The following is a 24,794-nucleotide window of genomic DNA, read 5'->3' on the forward strand; positions in this document are numbered from 1 at the left end:
TGTTCATCTAGACAAGCCCCTAGTCTACTAATATATCTGTTTAGCATGTGGTTTGTTTTACAACTAATAAAGCACTATTTTATTTATAAATAATTATAGCAAGATGTTTGACATTGGTTTGTGGTTAGTTGTGATTAAGAAATTATATTACACAAAGTGGCTAATACTTTACCTACCCATTGTTTCATGTATATTACTTTTAAGTGTGTTTAAGCATCCTATATGTACATCATCACTGTCACCAACAACTAATGCAACAAAACAGTTTGCATTATAACTCTTTTTCACTGGTTAACAACTCTACAGTGGCCTTAAATAACCCATACAGGTTTTTTAGAGCCAAAATTTCATTCAACTTCTTTGAATTTAAAGAGTTAAAAAAATCAGTTAAAAAAAGTTCCTGACAGACAAAAGTTTGGAGCTTGATACTTAGCATATAACTAGCCACTAATGAGGCTGTTTGGTGTATGATTTGGGTTGAGAAATTTTAAAATAAAAGTTATAAGTCATTGAAAAATCATTTCTAAGCCTGATCAGAGTAGCCATTAGCTAAAATGTTTTCAGCACACCATAATACAGTCCTACTTCATTTCATATCACAACAGTGCTTCTAGAGGGAAAAATGCATACATTCACTGTTTAGCCTGCCAGGTACTAGAACTGCTGCTTGGATAATTTGCATGAGGGATATTGAAAAATTGTCATTAAAATGCAGCAAAGATAATAAGAGCCTGGCTTATGAAAGACAAAAGACAATAACAGATCTGAAATAAAGATCGCAGATCCTGCAAGGAACATTAGTATCTTTTCAATAGAAAATATACAGTCGTAGCTATGTAAATACATTAATAATAAATAATAAAAAATAATAAATAATAAATAACAGCAGAAGCAAAAGAGGATAATTACCATTCCCACATCTCGGTAAGTTAGAAGTAGCTAAGGCCAACACCATTTAAGTGCTAATATTATTAAAACAATTTTTTTTCTTAATAAATGAAAAATGAGACGTCTAACTGTAGATTAACATACCCTTTAATGCTACAGAGGTAAAAATATAACCCCACAACAGCCTGGAAATGAATAGTTACGGTGAGATTTTACACTGTGCCTTTAAGGGTACGCCTACACTACAAAATTAGGTCGATTTTACAGAAGTTGATTTTTAGAATTCTATTTTATACAGTTGATTGCGTATGCCCACACTAAGAGCATTAAGTCAGCGGAGTGCATCCTCACTATCGCGGCTAGCATCGACTTACAGAGCGGTGCACTATCCCTATCAGAACACTTCTGAACTAGGAAAGGTAACCAGAGAGTCACAACCACGGCAAGCATGGAGCCCGCTCAGCTCACTGTCAACATATGTCTCCTGGGTGCTGCTGGCAGATGCGGTACCGCATTGCTACACAGCAGCAGCTCCTTGTCTTCGTGGCAGACGGTGCAGTAGGACTTATAGCCATCGTACATCTCCTGGGTGTTCCTGGCAAACCTCGGTGAGGTCAATCAGGGCCCCTGGACAGACATGGCTATCGTTCTCTTAGAGCACCAAATGGGAGTGACTCCAGGTCATTCTCCTCTTTAAGCTTTGTCTCATGGAGATTCAGTCCTGCCTGGAATATCATGCGAGCTGGAGGCTTCTGCCTCAGGCTGCTCTCCCAGGCGGCAGCACCATGCAGTCACACCTATCCCAGCCTGCCCCTTGCTCCCATGACTCATGAAGCCTGGACAGTAGTAAGGAGCAGTTCAACTTGTGGAATGACAAATCCAGAACAAAGGATTGCATTCTATGGGCCACATTAAGATTATTTCAGAGTCCTAGATAGCATTGATCTCTATAAAAGGCTTCATGAAAATTTTCCCCTGCCCCTAACAAAAATGTTAATTTATCAGAGCAGTTGAAAGCGTAAGGAACCCAGGACTACAACTTTGAGAGAGCTTCCATATTATCTAATTCATAATTGATATAATTCAAAGTAAAATTTCACAGCGCTGTCTGTTCTAAGACTAAAAATGCAGGAGGGGAGTCAGAGAAAGAAACAGTGACCGGCTTCCGCCCGTTTTTGAACTGATGACCTTTCGCATGTTGGGTGATAACCACTATACTACGGAAACCCAACTTGAATGGGGCTTCTCTTTTTTTGCCACAGACTTTGCCGAATGCACAGGAATATTTTCTCTAGCTACAGAAGCTACCTAATGCAATGTCTATATCTATGGCCTTCCTGCTCACAAAGTGGTCATGCCCCCACCCAAGGCTGACACAGCGCGGACTGCATGTGACACAGCGACCTGGCTTGGGTAGGATCACTAGCGAGGCATGATACTTTTGCTGTTAAGCAAACACAGCAATTCTTTCCTGGCCTCTGCCGCTGAATGCCTCCACGTATTAAGCTGTGCCCTATCAGTGCGGGAGGACTGCATGAGCTCGGAAAACATGTCATTGCGAGTGCAGTTTTTTTGCCTTCTAACCTACGATAACCTCACGGACAGAGATGATAGGGAGAGCATAGAAACATTCTACACTCTACGATTCTGGGGGGGACTGCATGGTCACCTGTGCTGCTGAGTTCGTCATGCTGACCAAACAGGAAATGAAATTCTAAAGTTACCGGGGCTTTTCCTGTGTACCTGGCTAGTGCATCGGAGTTCAAAGTGCTGTCCAGAGTGGTCACAATGGAGCACTCTGGGATAGCGCCTGGAAGCCAATACCGTTGAATTGCGTCCACACTACCCCAAATTCAACTCGGCGGTGTGGATTTTAGCGCTAATCCCCTCATTGGGGAGGAGTACAGAAATCGATTTTAAAATTTAAGTTAACAAAAATGGCTTCATTCGTGTGGACGGGTGCAGGGTTAAATCGATCTAACGCTGCTAAATTCGACCTAAACTCGTAGTGTAGACCAGGGCTAAGAAACATCGTGCTAAAATAGCCAAGGTACAGGGGAATTTATGATGATTTAAACCACCTTCCCACCCTCTCAATTCTTGGCTGCTGCAGGACCAGTGCAGACCACAGAGTAACTCAGACAGCTCTGGAGGGCTGTGTAAATTGCAACAGCCCATTGCTGGCTGCCTATGGGCAGAATCGCCAAAGCACTACACTCTCTGACCCCAACCACAGCTCCTGATACATCCCTGCCATGTCAGCCCTTCCCTCAACATGTCATCTATATCTGGGGCCTCACTGGGCAGTATAAACTGCCTTGCATAAAGTGTGCATCAGGGGAAATTCTCCCATGGCCGGATCCAGCACATTAAGATACCCATTACTCTTCCACAGCTTTATAAAAGGGCTGTAGCAGATAGGACTCCCATCTCCACCCCCTGCCAATTCTCAGGTTCCTACAGCAAGGAAAAACCAGGACCCATTGCACATCCTGTATATTTTATAGTATAAATTTTCTTGACAAGCTACACCACTTTGAAAAAATGGGCTAGGAAACGTGTCTGCCATATGTCCAAATGAACATTGCTGTATGAACTTTAAAAAGTCAAAGCCAGTATTAACTATGTTATCTGTACAACCTTAATTTTGCATTACAGTATGTTTTTACATTTAATTTTTGATATAAAGTGACATACCATGAAGTGCCTCTCAAACCTAAAAACTTCCAAGGTTTTGCACCATAACTGGCTATTTCTTAGTAAGCAAACAATCTATGAGCTTGTCTACATGGCCGAACAATTCGGACTACTGGGGAGTGAACTGCAGCACTCAAAGTGCTTTTCTGTAATTGCCCAACTGCTAACGTGAACTAAAAAGTATCTGGTTAGTGTTAACATAGTCCTCTTCAAATAGTACTAAGGAAACGCAAACTAGGTACCTGTCAGTTCACGCCAGCAGTGTCCACATAGGATAGTTATAGCACAGCACTTTGGTGCACACCACAATTCACACCGGCGTAGTCAGCACTTGCACAATGTAGACATAGCCTATGGTACTTACAGTAATGTGCTTTTTCTATCAGTACTTTTTCTCTTCTGTTAAACAACAAATTAATGACAACTTGGACATCTAAAGTGGAAAATTGAACCCTGGGTACCCACGTACGTAAATGGTTGATCCTGCATCTTCAGATACTTCCAGATGACAGCAGTGTCGGTCATCTTCATTTGCAGAAGGGGACTTAGCCAAGTTAAATCCAGCTACAACCATGGTGTCCTATTGAAAAGACAAAATTAAACCAATAACTGACATTGTTCTTTATTCGATATGCAGCACTTTAATGTCGTTGCCCCTTTTGCCCCCCCCCCCCCCCCGCTACCAACCGTCTTTGGCTTTACTTTCACCTCTGCTTAGAAGTCTACGAAGTCCCTTGAAAAATGTGTCCTTTCTTTATTTCAGACATTGTTTGGAACCCCAAGTCTCATACCTTTTGTTTGTACAATGAAAGTAGTTCATAATATAAAGCATAGCCATGGTCCCCTACCCCCACCACTTTTACTACTTCTCCTTATTTGAAAGGAAAATATGTCCACCACCAGTAGCAAAATCAGAAATGCCACCTGAAGGAAAGGAGGAGAATATTTTTTGTTGAAATATAATTCAAAGTTCAAAATGCAGGAATATGCAAGCAGCACATCTTTCGAAAAAGAATTTCTAACTACTGGACTATCAAAAATAAAAGTATCAAGTGTTCTAGGGACTAACCTAGAGAATGGCACTAACAAGATACAAATATTCCATGTCCTTGAAATGTGCAAATCACACATTCATGGGTCCTTTAACAATATAGGTAATTTGCAAGTGGTATAATTTATACACAAAATTCCAAGCTGAATAATATATATGTATGAACGTTTTTAAAAGATTCTTCTTCAATGTAAATGTTTAAATCAGAAACACACACACATATGCCCCTCAATCTCTCTCCCTGTTCTTTTTCAAACAAAACTGTTTGCCCAACAGTCAATCTGGAATATAGCCAAAGGGAAGTTATTTTATGGAGACTGCCTTTTGTACAGACACTCTGTTATGGGTTTTTTTTAAAATAGCTTTTAAATGTCAATGATTTCAAAACTATACTAAACCCATAATGGAATATGCTTGCATGAAATGAGTCTATTTGAGGAAGAATGTTGTACCATTGGCCTGTCAAAAAAGGAATAAAGAAAGTTATTAGTCACAGGGGGAAAGGAGAAGAAAAAAGATTTATATACTTCCTGGGTTGAGAATGAAAATGAGTAAGAAGTTTCCATCATCTGCACACTTCAGCTATTTTACACCTATGAGGTAACTATTTACACAGTGATGCATCCAACAGAAGTGGCACATCAAAAATGTATGTGACACACACACACACTTTAGTCAGGACCTCAGTTGGGAAGGACATTTAGCATCAAAACCAAAACTGAATAGTTTCAACTGGTTTACTCATTCACCAATGGCAGAGTATGCAATAGTGGAGTTTAGCCAAATGTGAGATCATACAATTGGAAATTAACTACAACATCATGATGTAGAGAACAAAGGTGTCACAGAATGTTTACTACATAATGATTATGATGGATGGTTTAGACCCATCCTCCATCTTGGCAGGGGGGTTGACTAGATGACCCTTGAAGTCCCTTCTAACCCTATGATTCTAGGTGTCCGCTCACTGTAATATATTAGCATCTGCATAGTAGTGTCTAGAGACCCTAACCAAGAATGGGGCCTCTTTGTGATAGGCACTGTACAATCACAGTGAGAGAAACTCCCTGTGACAAAGAACATACAGTCTAAATTAACAAGGCAGACAGCGAAAGGGAAATATTATCAACTCCATTTTACAGAGGGGAACTGAGTCACAGAGAGACTAAGGCCCAGATTTAGGTACCTCCAGATTTAGGTACCACTTTAGTTTCAACACTAAGTGACTTAGGAGCCTAAGCCTCATTGAAAGTCAATGGTACGTAGTCTAAGTTCCTAAGTCACTTTTGAAAATTAAACTTAGGTGCTGCAATGCTGAGCACAGCAATGCCTAAAATACCTTTAAAAATCCGGGCCTAAATGATTTAACCAAGGTCACTCAGGGAATCTGTGGTGGGAAAATGGAAATTGACCCTAGATCTCCTCATTCCCAATGCAGTATCTTAAAATACTTTCCTCTCAATGGAAAGACTCCAAACTCACCAATATGTTTCAGAAGCATTATTGGAACATCTACTCATTTCAGCAGAATCAGGACAAGCAATGTCTCAATGTACCGTCCTCAGAGGAAAGTAAGTACTTTGCAGAACATATAGATAGATATGGTTCATGCCATAAAGAGCTGTAAATCTATATTTTAGACAAGGCAGAAAATGAGGGCAAGAACGAAACAAGGGAAAAACTGGGCATGTTTCCCCTGTTGTGATACTGCTACAGATCTCAAAGGTGGGTAAATTTTACAAATAGGCAAACTAATGCAGAGAGAAGTTGAGACTTCCTCTCGGTCACAGCAAATCAATGACAGAGTTGCACAAATAGATGCTCAGTCTCTTGCTTTACGTGCTAGGAATTTTTATTCATTTTACTTCAAAATATAAAAAATGTAGGGCCTCTCCTTCACCTGTTCCAATCCCTAAAATTAGTAAGTAGCACAATTTCTTTTTAAATTATTTAAATTATGCATGTAGATATGTAAAGTTAGGCTGGCCAATTTAGTATCCCTCTTCCCCTCTTATATATAGCCACAACTTTAAGGAAGTCTGATACACTGATGGAACAAAAAGAAAAGGAGTACTTGTGGCACCTTAGAGACTAAACAATTTATTTGAGCATGAGCTTTCGTGAGCTACAGCTCACTTCATCGGATGCATACCGTGGAAACTGCAGCAGACTTTATATATACACAGAGAATATGAAACAATACCTCCTCCCACCCCACTGTCCTGCTGGTAATAGCTTATCTAAAGTGATCATCAGGTTGGGCCATTTCCAGCACAAATCCAGGTTTTCTCACCCTCCACCCCCCCACACATATTCACTCTCCTGCTGGTGATAGCCCATCCAAAGTGACAACTCTTTACACAATGTGCATGATAATCAAGTTGGGCCATTTCCTGCACAAATCCAGGTTCTCTCACCCCCTCACCCCCCTCCCAAAAACCACACACACAAACTCACTATCCTGCTGGTAATAGCTCATCCAAAGTGACCATTCTCCCTACAAAGTGCATGATAATCAAGGTGGGCCATTTCCAGCACAAATCCAGGTTTTCTCACATCCCCCCCACCCCCATACACACACAAACTCACTCTCCTGCTGGTAATAGCTCATCCAAACTGACCACTCTCCAAGTTTAAATCCAAGTTAAACCAGAACATCTGGGGGGGGGGGGGGGTAGGAAAAAACAAGAGGAAATAGGCTACCTTGCATAATGACTTAGCCACTCCCAGTCTCTATTTAAGCCTAAATTAATAGTATCCAATTTGCAAATGAATTCCAATTCAGCAGTTTCTCGCTGGAGTCTGGATTTGAAGTTTTTTTGTTTTAAGATAGCGACCTTCATGTCTGTGATTGCGTGACCAGAGAGATTGAAGTGTTCTCCGACTGGTTTATGAATGTTATAATTCTTGACATCTGATTTGTGTCCATTTATTCTTTTACGTAGAGACTGTCCAGTTTGACCAATGTACATGGATGGAACACTAATGCAAAGCTGTGTTTAAAATGTGCCCAAGTATATATACAAGGTAAACACAAAGCACTTTTGGAAGATGAATCTAGACTGAAGAACACACACACAGAAGAATCTAGTCTTTAAATGTTCATTTTTTCTCATGGGGAAAAACCCTCCCACTCACGTTTTGTTCTTAAAAGAAACAAACGAATCATGGCTTGTAGCACTATTAGGCTATGTCTACATTACAGCCGGGATCGATGCTGTGAGATCGATTCACCGGCAGTCAATCTAGCGGTCTAGTGAAAATCTGCCAAATCGACAGCAGATCGTTCTCCAGTCGACCCCTCTACCCCCAACGAGAAGAGTAAGGTAAGTCGATGTGAGAGTTTCTCCCGTCGACCCCCCACGGTATAGACCCCGTGGTAACTCAACCTAAGATACATCGACTCCAGCTACGTTATTCACCTATCTGGAGTTGCATAGCGTGGGTAGACTTACTGCCGTAGTGTAGACATAGCCTTAGTTTGTCATTTCCATGTGGACATTAACATTAAGAGGAGCCACAAAAGAAATTACCTAAAGAGGTCACAACTATATTATCCTTGTGGTATGTGAAATGAACTGCATTAAACTTGTAAAATAATAAAACATTTGTTGTAAGCAGAAAGCTTAAGACAGTGTTTAATTAGTCTAAAAAATTTCCTCAGCATTTAAAATGCAATGATTTCTTCAATGAGGCGGTGGCATTCTGAGAGCTTTAAAAAAAAAAAAAAGAGGTAGCTGAAAATATGGTCCAGTAAATTAAGATCAAACTCCCAATATTGGAAAGTCAACTATATAAAGGTGCAGATTAATTAAACAGATGGAGAATAAAAGTACATCTTGTACTTTTCCATATCTTATGCCTGTAATTATTTTTCCTATTGTACTGTAAAACTTTGATCTTGATTAATGAATGGAGGATCAGTAATGATCTCAGAGGTACAGTTAATATACCACTGATTTTCCTCTGGGCTTTTCAGACTATTACAGAAAGAAAATCCTGCCTCTGAACTGAAAATATGAAGTGATCTGCATTTCTCTGGTGAATCTTACAAGGATCATTCAGCTAAAACTTATTTTCAATTTTTTAAAAGGTAACAATATAAAATAAATGCTGCCAGATATATGTGCTTCCTTCAGACATCAATGGCCCCAGGATCTCTCATTACAGGGTGGGTGGTTTATACGCAGAGGGCTCCACACAAAAAGATGGGTCCTCCTGTAGGAGTCCTTCCTCCACTGCCCAGCTTGATTCACCCAGGCCTGCTCACTCCTAAAGCACAAAAGGGGCAAATGGCAATAATGCTCCAGAGGCTGGCTGATTTCTTCAAGAAAAGAGACATTTTCAAGAATTTTCTGTAAAAGTAAATGCAGGTCAATAGCTTTCCAAGTTTTGTACATTAAATTTGAATCTAAAAGCGTCAAGTCCTAATAAGGTTTCTCTTTTTCTTCTACATGTTAATATACAGGAGAAGCACACTGATGGGTGTGCAACTCCTGTCCAGGAGCATATGAGCCACTTGCCCACACTAGTGTGACCAGGGACAGCTGCCAGTGACCCCTGGTGTTTGCCCCACTGGGCAGGGCTGAGGGTGGTACAGCCATGCCAGTGGAGCTGCCTGGCCTGGGCACTGGCTCCTACGAGCAGTGGCCCAACATGCTGCTGCTTTCGCCGCTGCAGTTCCTTACCTAGTCTTCTATATGTATACACTTGGACTAAGATTGATATGGAAATAGGAGACAGACTTGTTGAAAGTCTCTGGGTAACGATAAAAGGGGTAAAAAAACAAGGGTGATGTCATGGTAGGGGGTCTAACTACACACCACCTAACCAGGAAAAAGAGGTGAACTTTTTTAAACTAACAAAATTATCCAAAGCACAGGACTTGGTGGTGATGGGGGACTTCAACTACTCAGACATCTGTTGGGAAAATAACACAGCAGTGCACAGATTATCCAGTTATTGGAATGTACTGGGGACAATTTTATTTCAGAAGGTGGAGAACGCTACTAGGGGAGAGACTGTTCTAGATTTGATTTTGACAAATAGGGAGGAACTGGTTGAGAATTTGAAAGTGGAAGGCAGCTTGGGTGAAAGTGATCATGAAACGGTAGAGTTCATGATTCTAAGGAATGGTAGGAGGGAGGACAGCAAAATAAAGATAATGGATTTCAAGAAGGCAGACTTTAGCAAACTCAGGGAGCTGGTAGGTAAGATCCCATGGGAAGCAAGTCTAAGGAGAAAAACAATTGAAGACAATTGGCAGTTTTTCAAAGGAGACATTATTAAGGGTACAAGAGCAAACTATCCCACTGCGTAGGAAAGATAGGAATTATGGCAAGAGACCACCTTGGCTTAACCAGGAGATCTTCAATGATCCAAAAATAAAAAAATGAGTCCTAAAAAAAGTGGAAACTAGGTTAAATTACAAAGGATGAATATAAACAAAATAACACAAGCATGTAGGGACAAAATTAGCCAAGGCACAAAACGAGATCAAACTAGCTGGAGACAAAGGATAACAAGAAAACATTCTACAAATACATTAGAAGCAAGAGGAAGATAAAGGACAGGGTAGGCCCGTTACTCAATGGGGGGGGGGGGGGCGGGGATGGAAACAATAACAGAAAATGTGGAAATGGCAAAGGTGCTTAATGACTTCTTTGTTTCAGTTTTCACCAAGAAGGTTGGTGGTGAGTGGACGTTTAACAGTGAATGCCAGTGAAAATGAGATCGGATCAGAGGCTAAAATAGGGAAAGAACAAGTTAAAAATTACTTAGACAAATTAGATGTCTTCAAGTTACCAGGGTGTGATGAAACGCATCCTAGAATACTCAAGGAGCTGACTGAGGAGATATCTGAGCCATTAGTGATTATCTTTGAAAAGTCATGGAAGATGGGAGATTCCAGAAAACTGGAAAAAGGGCAAATATAGTGTCAATCTATAAATAAAGGCAAATAAAGACAACCCGGGGAATTACAGACCAGTCAGCTTAACTTTTGTACCCAGAAAGATAATGGAGCAAATAATTAAGCAATAAATTTGCAAACATCTAGAAGATAATAAGGTGACAAATAACTGTCAGCATGGATTTGTCAAGAACAAATTGTGTCAAACCAACCTGATAGTTTTCTTTGACAGGGTAATAAGACTTGTGGATGTAGGGGGAGCAGTAGATATGGTATATCTTCACTTTAGTAAAGCTTCTGATACTGTCTCACATGGCCTTCTCATAAACAAACTAGGGAAATGCAACCTAGATGGAGCTACTATAAGTTGGATGCATAACTGGTTGGAAAATAGTTCCCAGAGAGTAGTTATCTGTGGTTCATAGTCATGCTGGAAGGGCATAATGAGTGGGGTCCTGCAGAGATCAGTTCTGTTTAATGTCTTCATCAATGATTTAGATAATGACATAGAGAGTGCACTTATAACGTTTGCTGACGATACGAAGCTGGGAGGGGTTACAAGTGCTTTGGAGGATAGGATTATAATTCAAAATGGTCTGGACAAACTGGAGAAATGGTCTGAAGTAAATGGGATGAAATTCAATAAGGACAAATGCAAAGTACTCCACTTAGGAAGGAACAATCCATTGCACATATGCAAAATGGGAAATAACTGCCTAGGAAGGAGTGCTGAGGAAAGGAATCTGGGGGTTGTAGTGGACCAAAAGCTAAATGAGAGTCAACAGTGTAACACTGTTGCAAAAAAAGCAAATATCATTGTGAGATGCATTAGCGGGAGTGTTGTAAGCAAGACACGGAAGTATTTCTTTCGCTCTACTCCACGCTGATTAGGTCTCAACTGGAGTATCGTGTTCTGGGCACCACCAGTCAGGAAAGATGTGGAGAAACTGGAGAAAGTCCAGAGAAGAGCAACAAAAATGATTCAAGGCCTAGAAAACATGACCTATGAGGGAAGAGTGAAAAAAATGGGTTTATTTAGTCTGGAAAAGAGAAGACTGAGGGGACAAAACAGTTTTCAAGTACACAAAAGGCTGTTACACGGAGGAGGGAGAAAAACTGTTTTTCTTAACCTCTGTGGAAAGGACAAGACGTAATGGGATTAAATTGCAGCAAGGGAGGTTTAGGCTGGACATTAAGAAAAACTTCCTGTCAGGGTGGTTAAGCACTAGAATAAACTGCCTAGGGAGGTAGAGGAATCTTCATCATTGGAGATTTTTAAGAGCAGGTTAGACAAACACCTGTTAGGGATGGTCTAGGTAATATTTAGTCCTGTCATGAGTGCAGGGGACTGGCCTAGATGACCCCTCGAGGTCCCTTCCAGTCTTATGATTCTATGGTCTGGGATATGATTTTTGGTTCAGCTATCTAGGTATTTACATGGCCCTCAATACTATATTATTGAAATGCCACCAACGTAATTAGAAATGGAAAAAACAATACTACCATGGCTCTGCTGGTCTTGCTTGTTGTTGCTAGAGCCCTGCAGCTCCACGGATATCTGTGGATATGAATTTTGTATATTGTGCAGGGCTCTAACCATAAGCTTATATTTCATAGATTCGAAAGTGACTATGATTGCCTGACCTCCAGCATATATCACAGGTCGGAGAACTTCCCTAAATTAATTTCTGTTTGAACCAAAGTGTATGTTTTATACTGATCAAATCACCCCTTTACATTGTGTGTGCCAAGCTAAATAAATTGAACTCCTTGAATCTGTCACTGACATGTTTACATGCAAATTATGCACAAATATGCAAATTACCTCATTACACAATTTGCATGGACTGTCACACATATGACAGTGGTTCTCAACCAGTGGTCTGGGGCTTTCTGAGGGGCCGTCAATCAGGGCCAGCATTAGACTCACTGGGGACCAGAGTCGAAAGCTGAAGCCCCACCACTTGCGCTCAAGCCAAAGCCTAAACAATGTAGCTTCATGGTGGCCCCTGTAGCATGGGTCCCCAGGCATTTGCCCTGCTTGCTATCCCCTAATGCTGGCTCTGGCTTTTATATACAGAAAACCAGTTATTGTGGCACAGGTGGACCGTGGAGTTGGGGGGAAGGGGGGAGCTCAGAAAGAAAAATGTTGAAAACCCCTGATGTATGGTACAGAGCAAAACTTGGAAGCTATAATATGTAGCTGAAATACTATGAGGTATTTGGGAAAGCTACTGTTTGGAAGCATTTCCTTTACATCTTGTTTTGGCACAACAGTCAAAGAATAGAAGTCTTGGAAAAAAATCTCACCTGGATTTTAAAAACTTCAAAAGACCTGTATTAGGATAGCAAAGATCCCTTAACCGACGCAAAAAACCCCACTTAGTATATAACACTTTCTAAGCCTTTCAAAGAGACTAGCTATCAACCATGTGCTGTGCAGATTGCCTCTTTTGCTGGAACAACTTTAGGAGTCCTAAAATGAAATAAAGAGATCACTCTCCTTTTAGCTTCCCCTGCCCCCCCACATAATACTTGTTAAAATATATTGGAATATACATGCTGATTATATCTGAGAATATTCATTTCTCTCAGACACAAAACCTGCAATGGCTCTTTCCTGATTTCCTGGGTAGCTCCCAAATTGGTTTGATAGGTGGCAGGTGAACAAGTGAGTGTGCGAAGACCTGTGTACACTGAGGGCAGGTCTACACTAGAAGCGCAACATCGCTCTACAGCTGGTGAAGATGCTCTATGCTAATAGGAGAGCGATCTCCCGTCAACATAATTACTCCAGCTCTGCGAGAAGCAAAAGCTTGTCGGTGGGAGAGCATTTCCCGTCAACATAGCACCAGCATAGACATTGCTAAGGTCACTGCAACTTGCATCACTCAAGGGGGAGGGTCTTTTTCACACCTGGTTGATATAAGTTAGATTGACTTAAGCAGTAGTGTTGACTTGCCCTCAGTAAAGACCACAGGAGGTTCATGCAGTGGAGGTGGGGTTGAGGAGTTCAGAGTGTGGGACAGAGCTCAGGGCTGGGGCAGAGGGTTGGGGTGCAGGGGTGTGAGGGCTCCAGCTGGGGGTATGGGCTTTGAGGTGCAGGAGGGTGCTCTGGGGCTACGGTGGGGAGAGAGGACTCCCCCCAGCTCTCTCCCTGCGTAGCAGCACCTGGGTTGTAGGGGAGAGGCCTCTCACCACCCCAGAAGCTCCAAGGCTGGGGCTGCAGGATAGGTGTCCCTCCCCTAGCCCCAGCAGATCCGGGCCAGGGCTAGGTCCAGGCCAGGGGAGGGATGCCCCAGCTGCTCCTGGGTCCTTAGAGCTAGACCATGGGGGGTTTTTTTTTTGCTCCTCAAGCTGTCCCGGTGCCTTTTGGTCCATGGCCTTGGGTGCCGACAGTACCGGGGTAGATTTGGCAGTCGGAGATTGCCTTTTCTGAGACGATTCTCACTGAGGTGAGGAGTGAGACAGCTTTTTTGTGGCTTTCTGCAGGACTGGGTCCTTTGTAGCTGTTTTTGAAGAGGATCCCATGTCCGATGCCACCACGGGTGAGTGCTGGTGCGGAGAGCTCCTGCGCTCAGGATCAGAAGCAGGTCGACGGGATTTCTCCAGCATTATAAGTTTTAATTGGAGATCCCTAGCTTTTCTAGTCCCCTCTGTCAGCTTTTTGCAGTGGTGGCACTTCTGTGCAATGTATGTCTCTTCCAGACAACGGACACACTGCGAGTGACTGTCTGAGACTGGTATTGACAGTCTACATGTCAGACAGCATTTAAAACCTGGAGAACCAAGCATGTCAGAGAGGCTATTCACAAAGAAGAAATGGGAATAGGCCCTTCCAAGTGCCTCTGGGCTGTGAGGTGGATGGCCGCCTCGGGAGAGAAAAAACGAAAAAGGTTTTAGGGAAGGGGTGGGCAAACATCGGGGAATAGAAATCGTATGACAGGCCATGAATGCTCACAAAATTGTATGATGGGCCATGAATGCTCACAAAAAAGGGTTGGGGAGTGGAAGGGGGTAAGGGCTCTGGGGTGGGGCTCAGGATGAGGAGTTTGGGGTGTAGGAGGGTGCTCTGTGCTGGGACTAAGGGGTTCGGAGGGTGGGAGGGGGATAAGGGTTGGGGCAGGGGTGCGGGAAGGGGTGCAGATTCCGGCTGGGGGTGTGGGCTCTGGGGTGGGGCTGGGATGAGAGGTTTGGGGTACAAGCGGATGCTCTGGGCTGGGACTGAGTAGCTAGGAGAGTGGATGGGGGGGGATCAGGAGTGGGGAGATGCTTCCGGAAGCAGAGGCATGACCCTTCTCCAGCTCCTACATGGCTTTGGCTCCTACACTGTCCCATCCCCTGCAGCTCCCATTGGAGCGTGTAGGAGCCAAAGCAGGCCTGGTGCCGAAGCGGGGCTGAGCAACCTGGTGCGGCTTGTGGGCTGGCTTAAAATGGCTTGCGGGCTGTAGTTTGCCCTCCCTTGTTTTAAGGTTTTTGTTGTTGTTGTGTTTTGGTTTTGGCTTGGTTTCAATAGAGGAAGAATAAAGAAGGATAAAACTATGAGGGTTGAACTAAAGGAATAGCAAGGTTTTGAGGATGCTGCTGTTCTGACCAAAGCCAACGGTGACAGAGAAGGAACTGGAGGGTGGATGGCTGCACACGCTGGGTAGCCACTCGGAGCAGCGCAAGACGGCTGCCGCACGTGCGCCCGACAACCAGGGCACTGCTACTACAAATCTCTGCCTAGAAGCGCAAAGGCGCACAAACACCTAAAGTGGAGCACCCACAGGGACACTCTTCAAAGAAGCAACAAGACATCTTGCTGAACAAACATAGGGCAGTTTAAAGCTCCTTTACAGTAGGCCAGTTTTGGCACCAGCACTTTTCAGCAGAGCTGCCTCCAGTGTGGTCCATATCCGCCAAGTACCTTCAGACTGATGGACTCCTGTCAGGCTATAAACATGTTAGATTAACAGCCTTCTGCTTTCTATTTTACCTTGTATCAACAGCACTCCCATAAGCTTTTACTGCATGTCTTTTATTCATGTGTTTGTTTGATTACAACAGATAAAAGAGCTTTCTGATTAAAGCTGACCGTTTTTAGCCAAATACTGCACTATGAATGCTTTTTGCTAATTCAGCAGTCTCTCACAATGCTATTCTAAATTATTTAAGATCCTAAATCTTAATGTTTTCTGCAGAAAAAAGACTGCAAGCTTAAATGTTTGGGGTATATTTGGTCATTGAAGGATTTGCTAAAATTTTTCCCTGAACACATAGGTGAGAACAGACAGCTTAAATAAAATTCCAGGGGATGGGGAGTTTTACATAGCATCATAAATGGAAACAAAATATGTGTTTTGCTGCCTAAAGGTACTGTATAAGTCACACAAACTGTAAAACCCACTCAAACCTAAATAAATTAAAATAGGTCAAAAAGATTAGATAATGTAGCATTCCCTGCCTCTACACTGATGACATATATTAATGTTGCCTTACACTTACCCAGTGTGTATACACTAAAACAAAACAACTGAAAGAGACCCTAACATATACAAGCATTGCTAAATTGAGCTGTTTTGCCCATACCAGGTGTTGTATGTTGTGCATCATTGCTTTTACTGCTGCTGATGCTGTTTACATTGTTCCCCCAATAGTGAAATCAACCCTAAACCAAAAAGCTATGCCCCTGTATATATTATTCCTGTTTCAGCATTTTACCAGATTACTGGCTGCACAAAAGTGATTCTGGAACTTCGTTGCTGACTCAGGATTAGAGTTCTGGATAGCTGACTGGACTTGTCTTGCACTGGAAAGAAATTTTACCATTGTACAGGTTCAAATAGTCACACAGTGACCAATTAATAAATCGAATTTTTACTGTGAACATTAAATCATTGTCAGTAATGCACAATTTAAGTGAAGAAAAAGAAATCTGTCAGCACTGTATTATAAAAGACAACATGATTTAGGCCAGCATTTCTCAAACTGGGGTCCGCAAGGGTACTCCAGGTGCTCCGTTGATCAACTCCTTCCCCTCCTCCCAATGCCACCAGGGAACAGCTGTTCAGTAGCATGCATGAGGTGCTGGGAGGGAGGCAGAGGAGTGGGAATGGGGCACGATCAGGGGAGGGGGCAGAAAGAGGAGGGATGGGGTGGAATGGGGACAGGAAAAGGTGGGGTGAGGCGTTGGGGGATGGGGTGGGGCATAGGGCTGAGCAGGGACTTTGGGGGTCTGCAAAAAATTTGAAATCAAAATGGGGGTCCTCAGGTTTCTAAAGTTTGAGAACCGCTGATATAGGTTATAGAAAGCAGAGATCTTTTCTCAGCTCTCCCACTGATTTACGGTAGGACCTTTGGGAAGTTACAGCCTATGTGACTGTTTCTATATGTGAAAAATGGGGTTAATATGTACACAACTTAAGGAGGCGTTATGAAGAGTTAGGCAATGTGTGTATAGTGTTTTAAAGATGTGAACTGCTATATAACGTTAGTTTTGAAAATAGAAACTATCAGTTTCACAGCGATGATTTACAATGCCCTATAGATAAGAGGACTTTTAAAAAACTACTTTTATCGTAATTGGGTGGACAATCAAATTCTTTACATCAAGCATGTGGGATTTTCAGGTCATATGAATACACTGTGTATACAGAAATCACTAGATTCAGCAGACTATTTTTAAAACAGTGAAAATAGAAAATGCATCCCGAGTTAGAAAGGAGAGAGAGAAAGAATAGAAATACCTAACCATTTCTGGAAGGTTAATGAATGCCACCAACTTATGGCAGACATGGAGAGCACTATAGTTGGGAGCCAGTGAAAAGGGAATGATCTGTTATCACCACTTCTTCCCTTGTGTTAGCTAAAGCTGCCAAAGGAAAGCCAGGTTTAAGAATGCCTATAAGTGCAGAGTTTGTAACTGTAAGGGTACGTCTACACTATGAAATTAGGTCGAATTTATAGACGTTGCTTTTTTAGAAAGCGATTTTATACAGCCGATTGTGTGTGTCCCCACTAAGTGCATTAAGTCGACGGAGTGCGTCCACAGTACTGAAGCTAGCGTTGACTTTCAGAGAGTTGCACTGTGGGTAGCTATCCCACAGTTCCTGTAGTCTCCGCCGCCCACTGGAATTCTGGGTTGAGCTCCCAATGCCTGATGGGGCAAAAACATTGTCGCGGGTGTTTTTGGGTACATGTCATCAGCCGCCCCTCCCTCCGTGAAAGCAACGGCAGACAATCGTTTTGCACCTTTTTTCCCGTGCAGGTGCCATACTGCTTTCAGCAGACGGTGCAGTAGGTTTGCAAACCATTATCATCCACCACTTCCGCTGCAACTCTGCTCTCCTGATGCTATGAATCCACCTCGCAGATCCTCTATATGACCATCATCATCCACTACTTCCGCTGCCACTCTGCCCTTCTGGTAGTCTCGCAGGGCTGCTTCTGCTGCCACTCTGCTTGGCTGCTCCTGTCTTGCCATACCACGGCAAGCGTGCAGTCCACTCAGATGTTGTGTCCTGGCAGCAGACAGTGCAGTAGGTCTGCAAAACTGGTCATCCAACCACTGCTTCCCCTGCAACTTTGCTCTTCTGCAGACGCCATACCACGGCAAGCATGGAGCCCGCTCAGATCACTGAAGCGGTTATGAGCATTGTAAACACCACGCACATCATCTTGCAGTATATGCAGAACCAGAACCTGCAAAAGCAGGTGAGGAGGCGATGGCAGCGCAGTGGAGAGAGCGATGAGGACATGGACACAGACTTCTCTCAAAGCACAGGCCCCGGCACTTTGGCCATGCTGGTGGCAATGAGGCAGGCTCATGCCATGGAATGCAGATTCTGGGCCCAGGAAACAAGGACAGACTGGTGGGACCACACAGTGTTGCAGGTCTGGGATGATTCCCAGTGGCTGCAAAACTTTCGCATGCTAAAGGGCACTTTCATGGAACTTTGTGACTTGCTTTCCCCTGCCCTGAAGCGCAAGAATACCAAGATGAGAGCAGCCCTCACGGTTCACAAGCAAGTGGCGATAGTCCTCTGGAAGCTTGCAACGCCAGACAGCTACCGGTCAATCAGGAATCAATTTGGAGTGATTGGGCAAATCTACTGCGGGGGCTGCTGTGATCCACGAAGCCAACACAATCACTGAGCTGCTGCTATCAAGGGTAGTGACCCTGGGAAATGTGCAGGTCATAGTGGATGGCTTTGCTGCAATGGGATTCCCTAACTGTGGTGGGGCCTTAGACGGAACCCATATGCCTATCTTGGGACTGGATCACCAAGGCAACCAGTACATAAACCGAAAGGGGTACTTTTCAATGGTGTTGCAAGCACTATAGGATCACAAGGGACGTTTCACCAACATCAAAGTGGGATGGCTGGGAAAGGTACAGGATGCTCGCATCTTCAGGAACTGTGGTTGGTATGAACAGCTACAGCAAGGGACTTATTTTCTGGTCTGGAAAGTAACTGTTGGAGATGTTGAAATGTCTATAGTTATCCTTGGGGACCCAGCCTACCCCTTAATGCCATGGCTCATGAAGCCATACATAGGCACCCTGAACAGTAGTCAGGAGTGTTCTTGGGTGTCTGGGTGAGGAGTCTACGGAACTTGGGGAGGAGGGCAGTTGGTCACACAGGGGTTGCAGTGGCGGTCTGTGCCTTTCCTGCACCTCAACCATACGCCGGAGCATATCAGTTTGATTCTCCGGTAGCGTAAGCATTGCATCCCGCCTCCTTTCATCATGCTGCCGCCACCTTTCCTCTTGATCCCGCCACCTCTCCTGTTGCTCCATCTGTCCTCGCTTTCCTGGACTCTGCCGTTGTCTACCTCCACGCATTCTGCTGGGCTCTTTCAGTTTGGGTGGACTGCATGAGCTCAAAGAACATTTCATTGCAAGTGTGTTTTTTTCGCCTTCTTATCTGCCCTAGCCTCTGGGATGGAGATGCTAGTCGCAGCGTTGAAACATTCGCAGCTGCGGGAGGAAAAAAAGGGAGATTAAAATTGAAAAAGACACATTGGCCATTTAAAAGGAGCGGCTGATGTTTTCAGGTTAACGTGCAGCACAAACCCAACTAAACCCCGCCCCAACTCTCTGCGATGATTGCTTCACCCTTCCCCCCACAGTGTGGCTAACAGTGGGGATGATCTCTTTTCAGCCACAGGCAAACAGCCCAGCAGGAACGGCCACCTCTGATGTCCCCTTAATAAAATCCCCCATTTCAACCAGGTGACTACGAATGATATCACTCTCCTGAGGACAACATAGAGAGAGAAAGAACGGATGTTGCTTGAATGCCACCAAACAGCGGGACCACACGCTGCCATGCTTTCTTATGCAGTTATTCCAAACTACATGTTACTGGCCTGAAGTGGTAAAGGGTCCTACCAGGGAGGATGCAATAAGGCTGCCCTCCCCAGAAACCTTTTGCAAAGGCTTTGGGAGTACCTCCAGGACAGCTTCATTGAGATGTCCCTGGAGGATTTCTGTCCCATCCCCAGACACGTTAACAGACTTTTCCAGTAGCTGTACTTGCCGCGAACGCATCCCAATTCTTCAGGGCAAATTAATTATTAAACACGCTTGCTTTTAAACCATGTATTATATTTACAAAGGAACACTCACCAGAGATGCCTTCTCCACCTTTAAGGTCTGGGAGCCCAGGTTGGGAGGGTATTGGTTCCAGGGTGATAAACAGTTCCTGGCTGTCGGGGAGAACGGCTTCTCTGCCTGCCTGGTGTGTGTTATCTTCCTCGTCCCCAAAATCCTCATCCCTGTTGTGTGAGACTCCCTTGCAGGAGTCCACGTACAGGTGTGAGGTAGTTGTAGGGGCACACCCTAGAATTCCATGCAGCTCATCATAGAAGCAGCATGTCTGGGGCTCTGATCCCGAGTGAGTGATTGCCTCTTGGGTTTTTTGGTAGGCTTGCCTCAGCTCCTTAAGTTTCACATGGCACTGCTGCGGGTCCCTGTTATGGCCTCTGTCCTTCATGCCCTTGGAGATTTTGACAAAGGTTTTGGCATTTTGAAAACTGGAACGGAGTTCTGATAGCACGGATTCCTCTCCCCATAGAGCGATCAGATCCCGTACCTCCCGTTCAGTCCATGCTGGAGCTCTTTTGTGATTCTGGGACTCCATCATGGTCACCTCTGCTGATGAGCTCTGCGTGGTCACGCCACAGTGGCCAAACAGGAAATAAAATTCAAGAGTTTGCGGGGCTTTTCCTGTGTACCTGGCCAGTGCATTGAGTTGAGAGTGCTGTCCAGAGAGGTCACAATGGAGCAGCGTGGATTGCTCCCAGAGCCCAATACCGTCAAACTGAGTCCACACTAACCCAAATTCGACCCGGCAATGTTGATTTCAGTGTTAATCACCTCCTCGGGGAGGAGTACAGAAATAGATTTTAAGAGCCCATTAAGTTGACAAAAATGGCTTCGTTGTGTGGACTGCTGCAGGGTTAAATCAATCTAATGCTACTAAATTCGACCTAAACTCGTAGTGTAGACCAGGGCTAAGTGTCAAGCAGTGCTAAAGCATTCAACCTTCTTGAACTGACTGTGTTTCTCTACTGGCCAGCTACATTTTCTATTTCTTTTTAAAATAATTCATTAATAGGAGCTTCATAGTACCGTAGTACAGTGATGATACAAACACGAACAAAAGTTGAGTGAGAATTTAGTACTGTGCTTTTAAGGAAGCAAGACCTCAAGGGGTATCTAAGCCCTCGTCAACACTAGGACTTTAGGTCAAATTTAGCAGCGTTAAATCGATGTAAACCTGCACCCGTCCACACAATGAAGCCCTTTATTCAGACTTAAAGGGCTCTTAAAATCGATTTCCTTACTCCACCCCTGACAAGCTTAAATCGGCCTTGCCAGGTCGAATTTGGGGTATTGTGGACACAATTCGATGGTATTGGCCTCCGGGAGCTATCCCAGAGTGCTCCATTGTGACCGCTCTGGACAGCAGTCTCAACTCAGATGCACTGGCCAGGTAGACAGAAAAAGAACCGTGAACTTTTGAATCTCATTTCCTGTTTGGCCAGCGTGGCAAGCTGCAGGTGACCATGATGGAGTCCCAGAATCGCAGAAGAGCTCCAGCATGGACTGAACGGGAGGTCGGGGATCTAATCACTGTATGGGGAGAGGAATCCGTGCTATCAGAACTCTGTTCCAGTTTTCAAAATGCCAAAACCTTTGTCAAAATCTCCAAGCGCATGAAGGACAGAGGCCATAACAGGGACCCACAGCAGTGCCATGTGAAACTTAAGGAGCTGAGGCAAGCCTACCAGAAAACCAGAGAGGCGAATGGCCGCTCTGGGTCAGAGCCCCAAACATGCTGCTTCTATGATGAGCTACATGCCATTTTAGGGGGTCAGCCACCACTATCCCAGCCGTGTTGTTTGACTCCTTCAATGGAGATGGAGGCAACACGGAAGCAGGTTTTGGGGACGAAGAAGATGAGGAGGAGGAGGAGGCGGCTGTAGACAGCTCACAGCAAGAAAGCGGAGAAACCGGTTTTCCCGACAGCCAGGAACTGTTTCTCACCCTGGACCTGGAGCCAGTACCCTCCGAACCCACCCAAGGCTGCCTCCTGGACCCGGCAGGCGGAAAAGAGACCTCCAGTGAGTGTACCTTTAAAAATACTATACATGGTTTAAAAGCAAGCATGTGAAAGGATGAATTTGCCCTGGCATTCGTGGCTCTCCTGGATGTACTCCCAAAGCCTTTGCAAAAGGTTTCTGGGGAGGGCAGCCTTATTGTGTCCTTCACGGTAGGACGCTTTACCGCTCCAGGCCAGTAACATGTACTCGGGAATCAGTGTACAACAAAGCATTGCAGTGTATGTTTGCTGGCATTCAAACAACATCTGTTCTTTATCTCTCTGTGTTATCCTCAGGAGAGTGAGATATCATTCATGGTCACCTGGTTGAAATAGGGTGCTTTTCTTCAGGGGACACTCAGAGGAGCCCATTCCTGCTGGGCTGTTTGCCTGTGGCTGAACAGAAATGTTCCCCGCTGTTTGCCATGGAGAGGGTTGAGGGGGTAGCCACACGGTGGGGGGAGGCAAAATGCGACCTTGTAACGAAAGCACATGTGCTATGTATGTAATGTTAACTGCAAGGTTTACCCTGAAAAAGTGTAGCCACTGTTTTATGAAATGTGTCCTTTTAAATACCGCTGTCCCTTTTTTTTCCCTCCACCAGCTGCATGTGTTTCAATGATCACAGGATCTTCTCCTTCCCAGAGGCTAGTGAAGATTAGAAAGAAAAAAAAAAAAAACGCACTCATGATGAAATGTTCTCTGAGCTCATGGTGTCCTCCCACACTGACAGAGCACAGACGAATGCGTGGAGGCAAATAATGTCAGAGTGCAGGAAAGCACAAAATGACGGGGAGGAGAGGTGGCAGGATGAAGAGAGTAAGTGGCGGGCTGAAGAGAGGGCTGAAGCTCAAATGTGGCGGAAGCGTGATGACAGGAGGCAGGATTCAATGCTGAAGCTGCTGGACGATCAAACAAGTATGCTCCAGTGTATGGCTGAGCTGCAGCAAAGGCAGCTGGAGCACAGACTGCCACTACAGCTCCTGTGTAACCAATCACCCTCCTCCCCAAGTTCCATAGCCTCCACACCCAGATGCCCAAGAACGCGGTGGGGGGGACACCGGCCAACCAGCCACTCCACCACAGAGGATTGCTCAAAAAACAAAAGGCTGGCATTCAATAAATTTTAAAGTTGTAAACTTTTAAAGTGCTGTGGGGCATTTTCCTTCCCTCCTCCACCACCCCTCCTGGGCTACCTTGGTAGTCGTCCCCCTATTTGTGTGATGAATGAATAAAGAATGCATGAATGTGAAGCAACAATGACTTTATTGCCTCTGCAAGCGGTGATCGAAGGGAGGAGAGGAAGGTGGTTAGCTTACAGGGAAGTAGAGTGAACCAAGGGACGGGGGGTTTCATCAAGGAGAAACAAACAGAACTTTCACACCGTAGCCTGGCCAGCCATGAAACTGGTTTTCAAAGCTTCTCTGATGCGTACCGCGCCCTCCTGTGCTCTTCTGACCACTCTGGTGTCTGGCTGCGCGTAACCAGCAGCCAGGCGATTTGCCTCAACCTCCCACCCCGCCATAAACGTCTCCCCCTTACTCTCACAGATATTGTGGAGCACAAAGCAAGCAGTAATAACAGTGGGAATATTGGTTTCGCTGAGGTCTAAGCGAGTCAGTAAACTACACCAGCGCGCCTTTAAACGTCCAAATGCACATTCTACCACCATTCTGCACTTGCTCAGCCTGTAGTTGAACAGCTCCTGACTACTGTCCAGGCTGCCTGTGTACGGCTTCATGAGCCATGGCATTAAGGGGTAGGCTGGGTCCCCAAGGATAACTATAGGCATTTCAACATCCCCAACTGTTATTTTCTGGTCTGGGAATAAAGTCCCTTCCTGCAGCTTTTGAAACAGACCAGAGTTCCTGAAGATACGAGCGTCATGTACCTTTTCCGGCCATCCCACGTTGATGTTGGTGAAACGTCCCTTGTGATCCACCAGAGCTTGCAGCACTATTGAAAAGTACCCCTTGCGGTTTATGTACTCGCTGGCTTGGTGCTCCGGTGCCAAGATAGGCATATGGGTTCCGTCTAAGGCCCCACCACAGTTAGGGAATCCCATTGCAGCAAAGCCATCCACTATGACCTGCACGTTTCCCAGGGTCACTACGCTTGATATCAGCAGATCTTTGATTGCATGGGCTACTTGCATCACAGCAGCCGCCACAGTAGATTTGCCCACTAAAAATTGATTGCCAACTGACTGGTAGCTGTCTAGCGTTGCAAGCTTCCACAGGGCTATTGCCACTCGCTTCTCAACTGTGAGGGCTGCTCTCATCTTGGTATTCATGCGCTTCAGGGCAGGGGAAAGTAAGTCACAAAGTTCCATGAAAGTGCCCTTACGCATGCAAAAGTTTCGCAGCCACTGGGAATCGTCCCAGACCTGCAACACTATGCGGTCCCACCAGTCTGTGCTTGTTTCCCGAGCCCAGAATCGGCGTTCCACAGCATGAACCTGCCCCATTAGCACCATGATGCATGCATTGGCAGGGCCCATGCTTTCAGAGAAATCTGTGTCCATGTCCTGACCACTCATGTGACCGCGCTGACGTCGCCTCCTCGCCTGGTATCGCTCTGCCAGGTTCTGGTGCTGCATATACTGCTGGATAATGCGTGTGGTGTTTAATGTGCTCCTAATTGCCAAAGTGAACTG

At 44.6% G+C, this 24,794-nt stretch overlaps 1 protein-coding gene across 3 annotated transcripts in view; it reads right to left on the reverse strand.

Moving 5' to 3' along the window:
- Positions 1-24,794, reverse strand: part of POT1 (protection of telomeres 1) — a 149,009-nt gene that overhangs the window by 96,826 nt on the left and 27,389 nt on the right. For all 3 annotated transcript variants that reach the window (XM_073328243.2, XM_073328242.2, XM_073328241.2), the window contains exon 5: positions 4,055-4,165. In XM_073328243.2, coding sequence (XP_073184344.1) covers positions 4,055-4,165 — 111 coding nt within the window. The remainder of the gene's footprint in view (positions 1-4,054; positions 4,166-24,794) is intronic.

The sequence above is a fragment of the Lepidochelys kempii genome, chromosome 1 (assembly GCF_965140285.1).
Source record: "Lepidochelys kempii isolate rLepKem1 chromosome 1, rLepKem1.hap1, whole genome shotgun sequence".
NCBI classification, from domain to species: Eukaryota; Metazoa; Chordata; order Testudines; family Cheloniidae; genus Lepidochelys; species Lepidochelys kempii.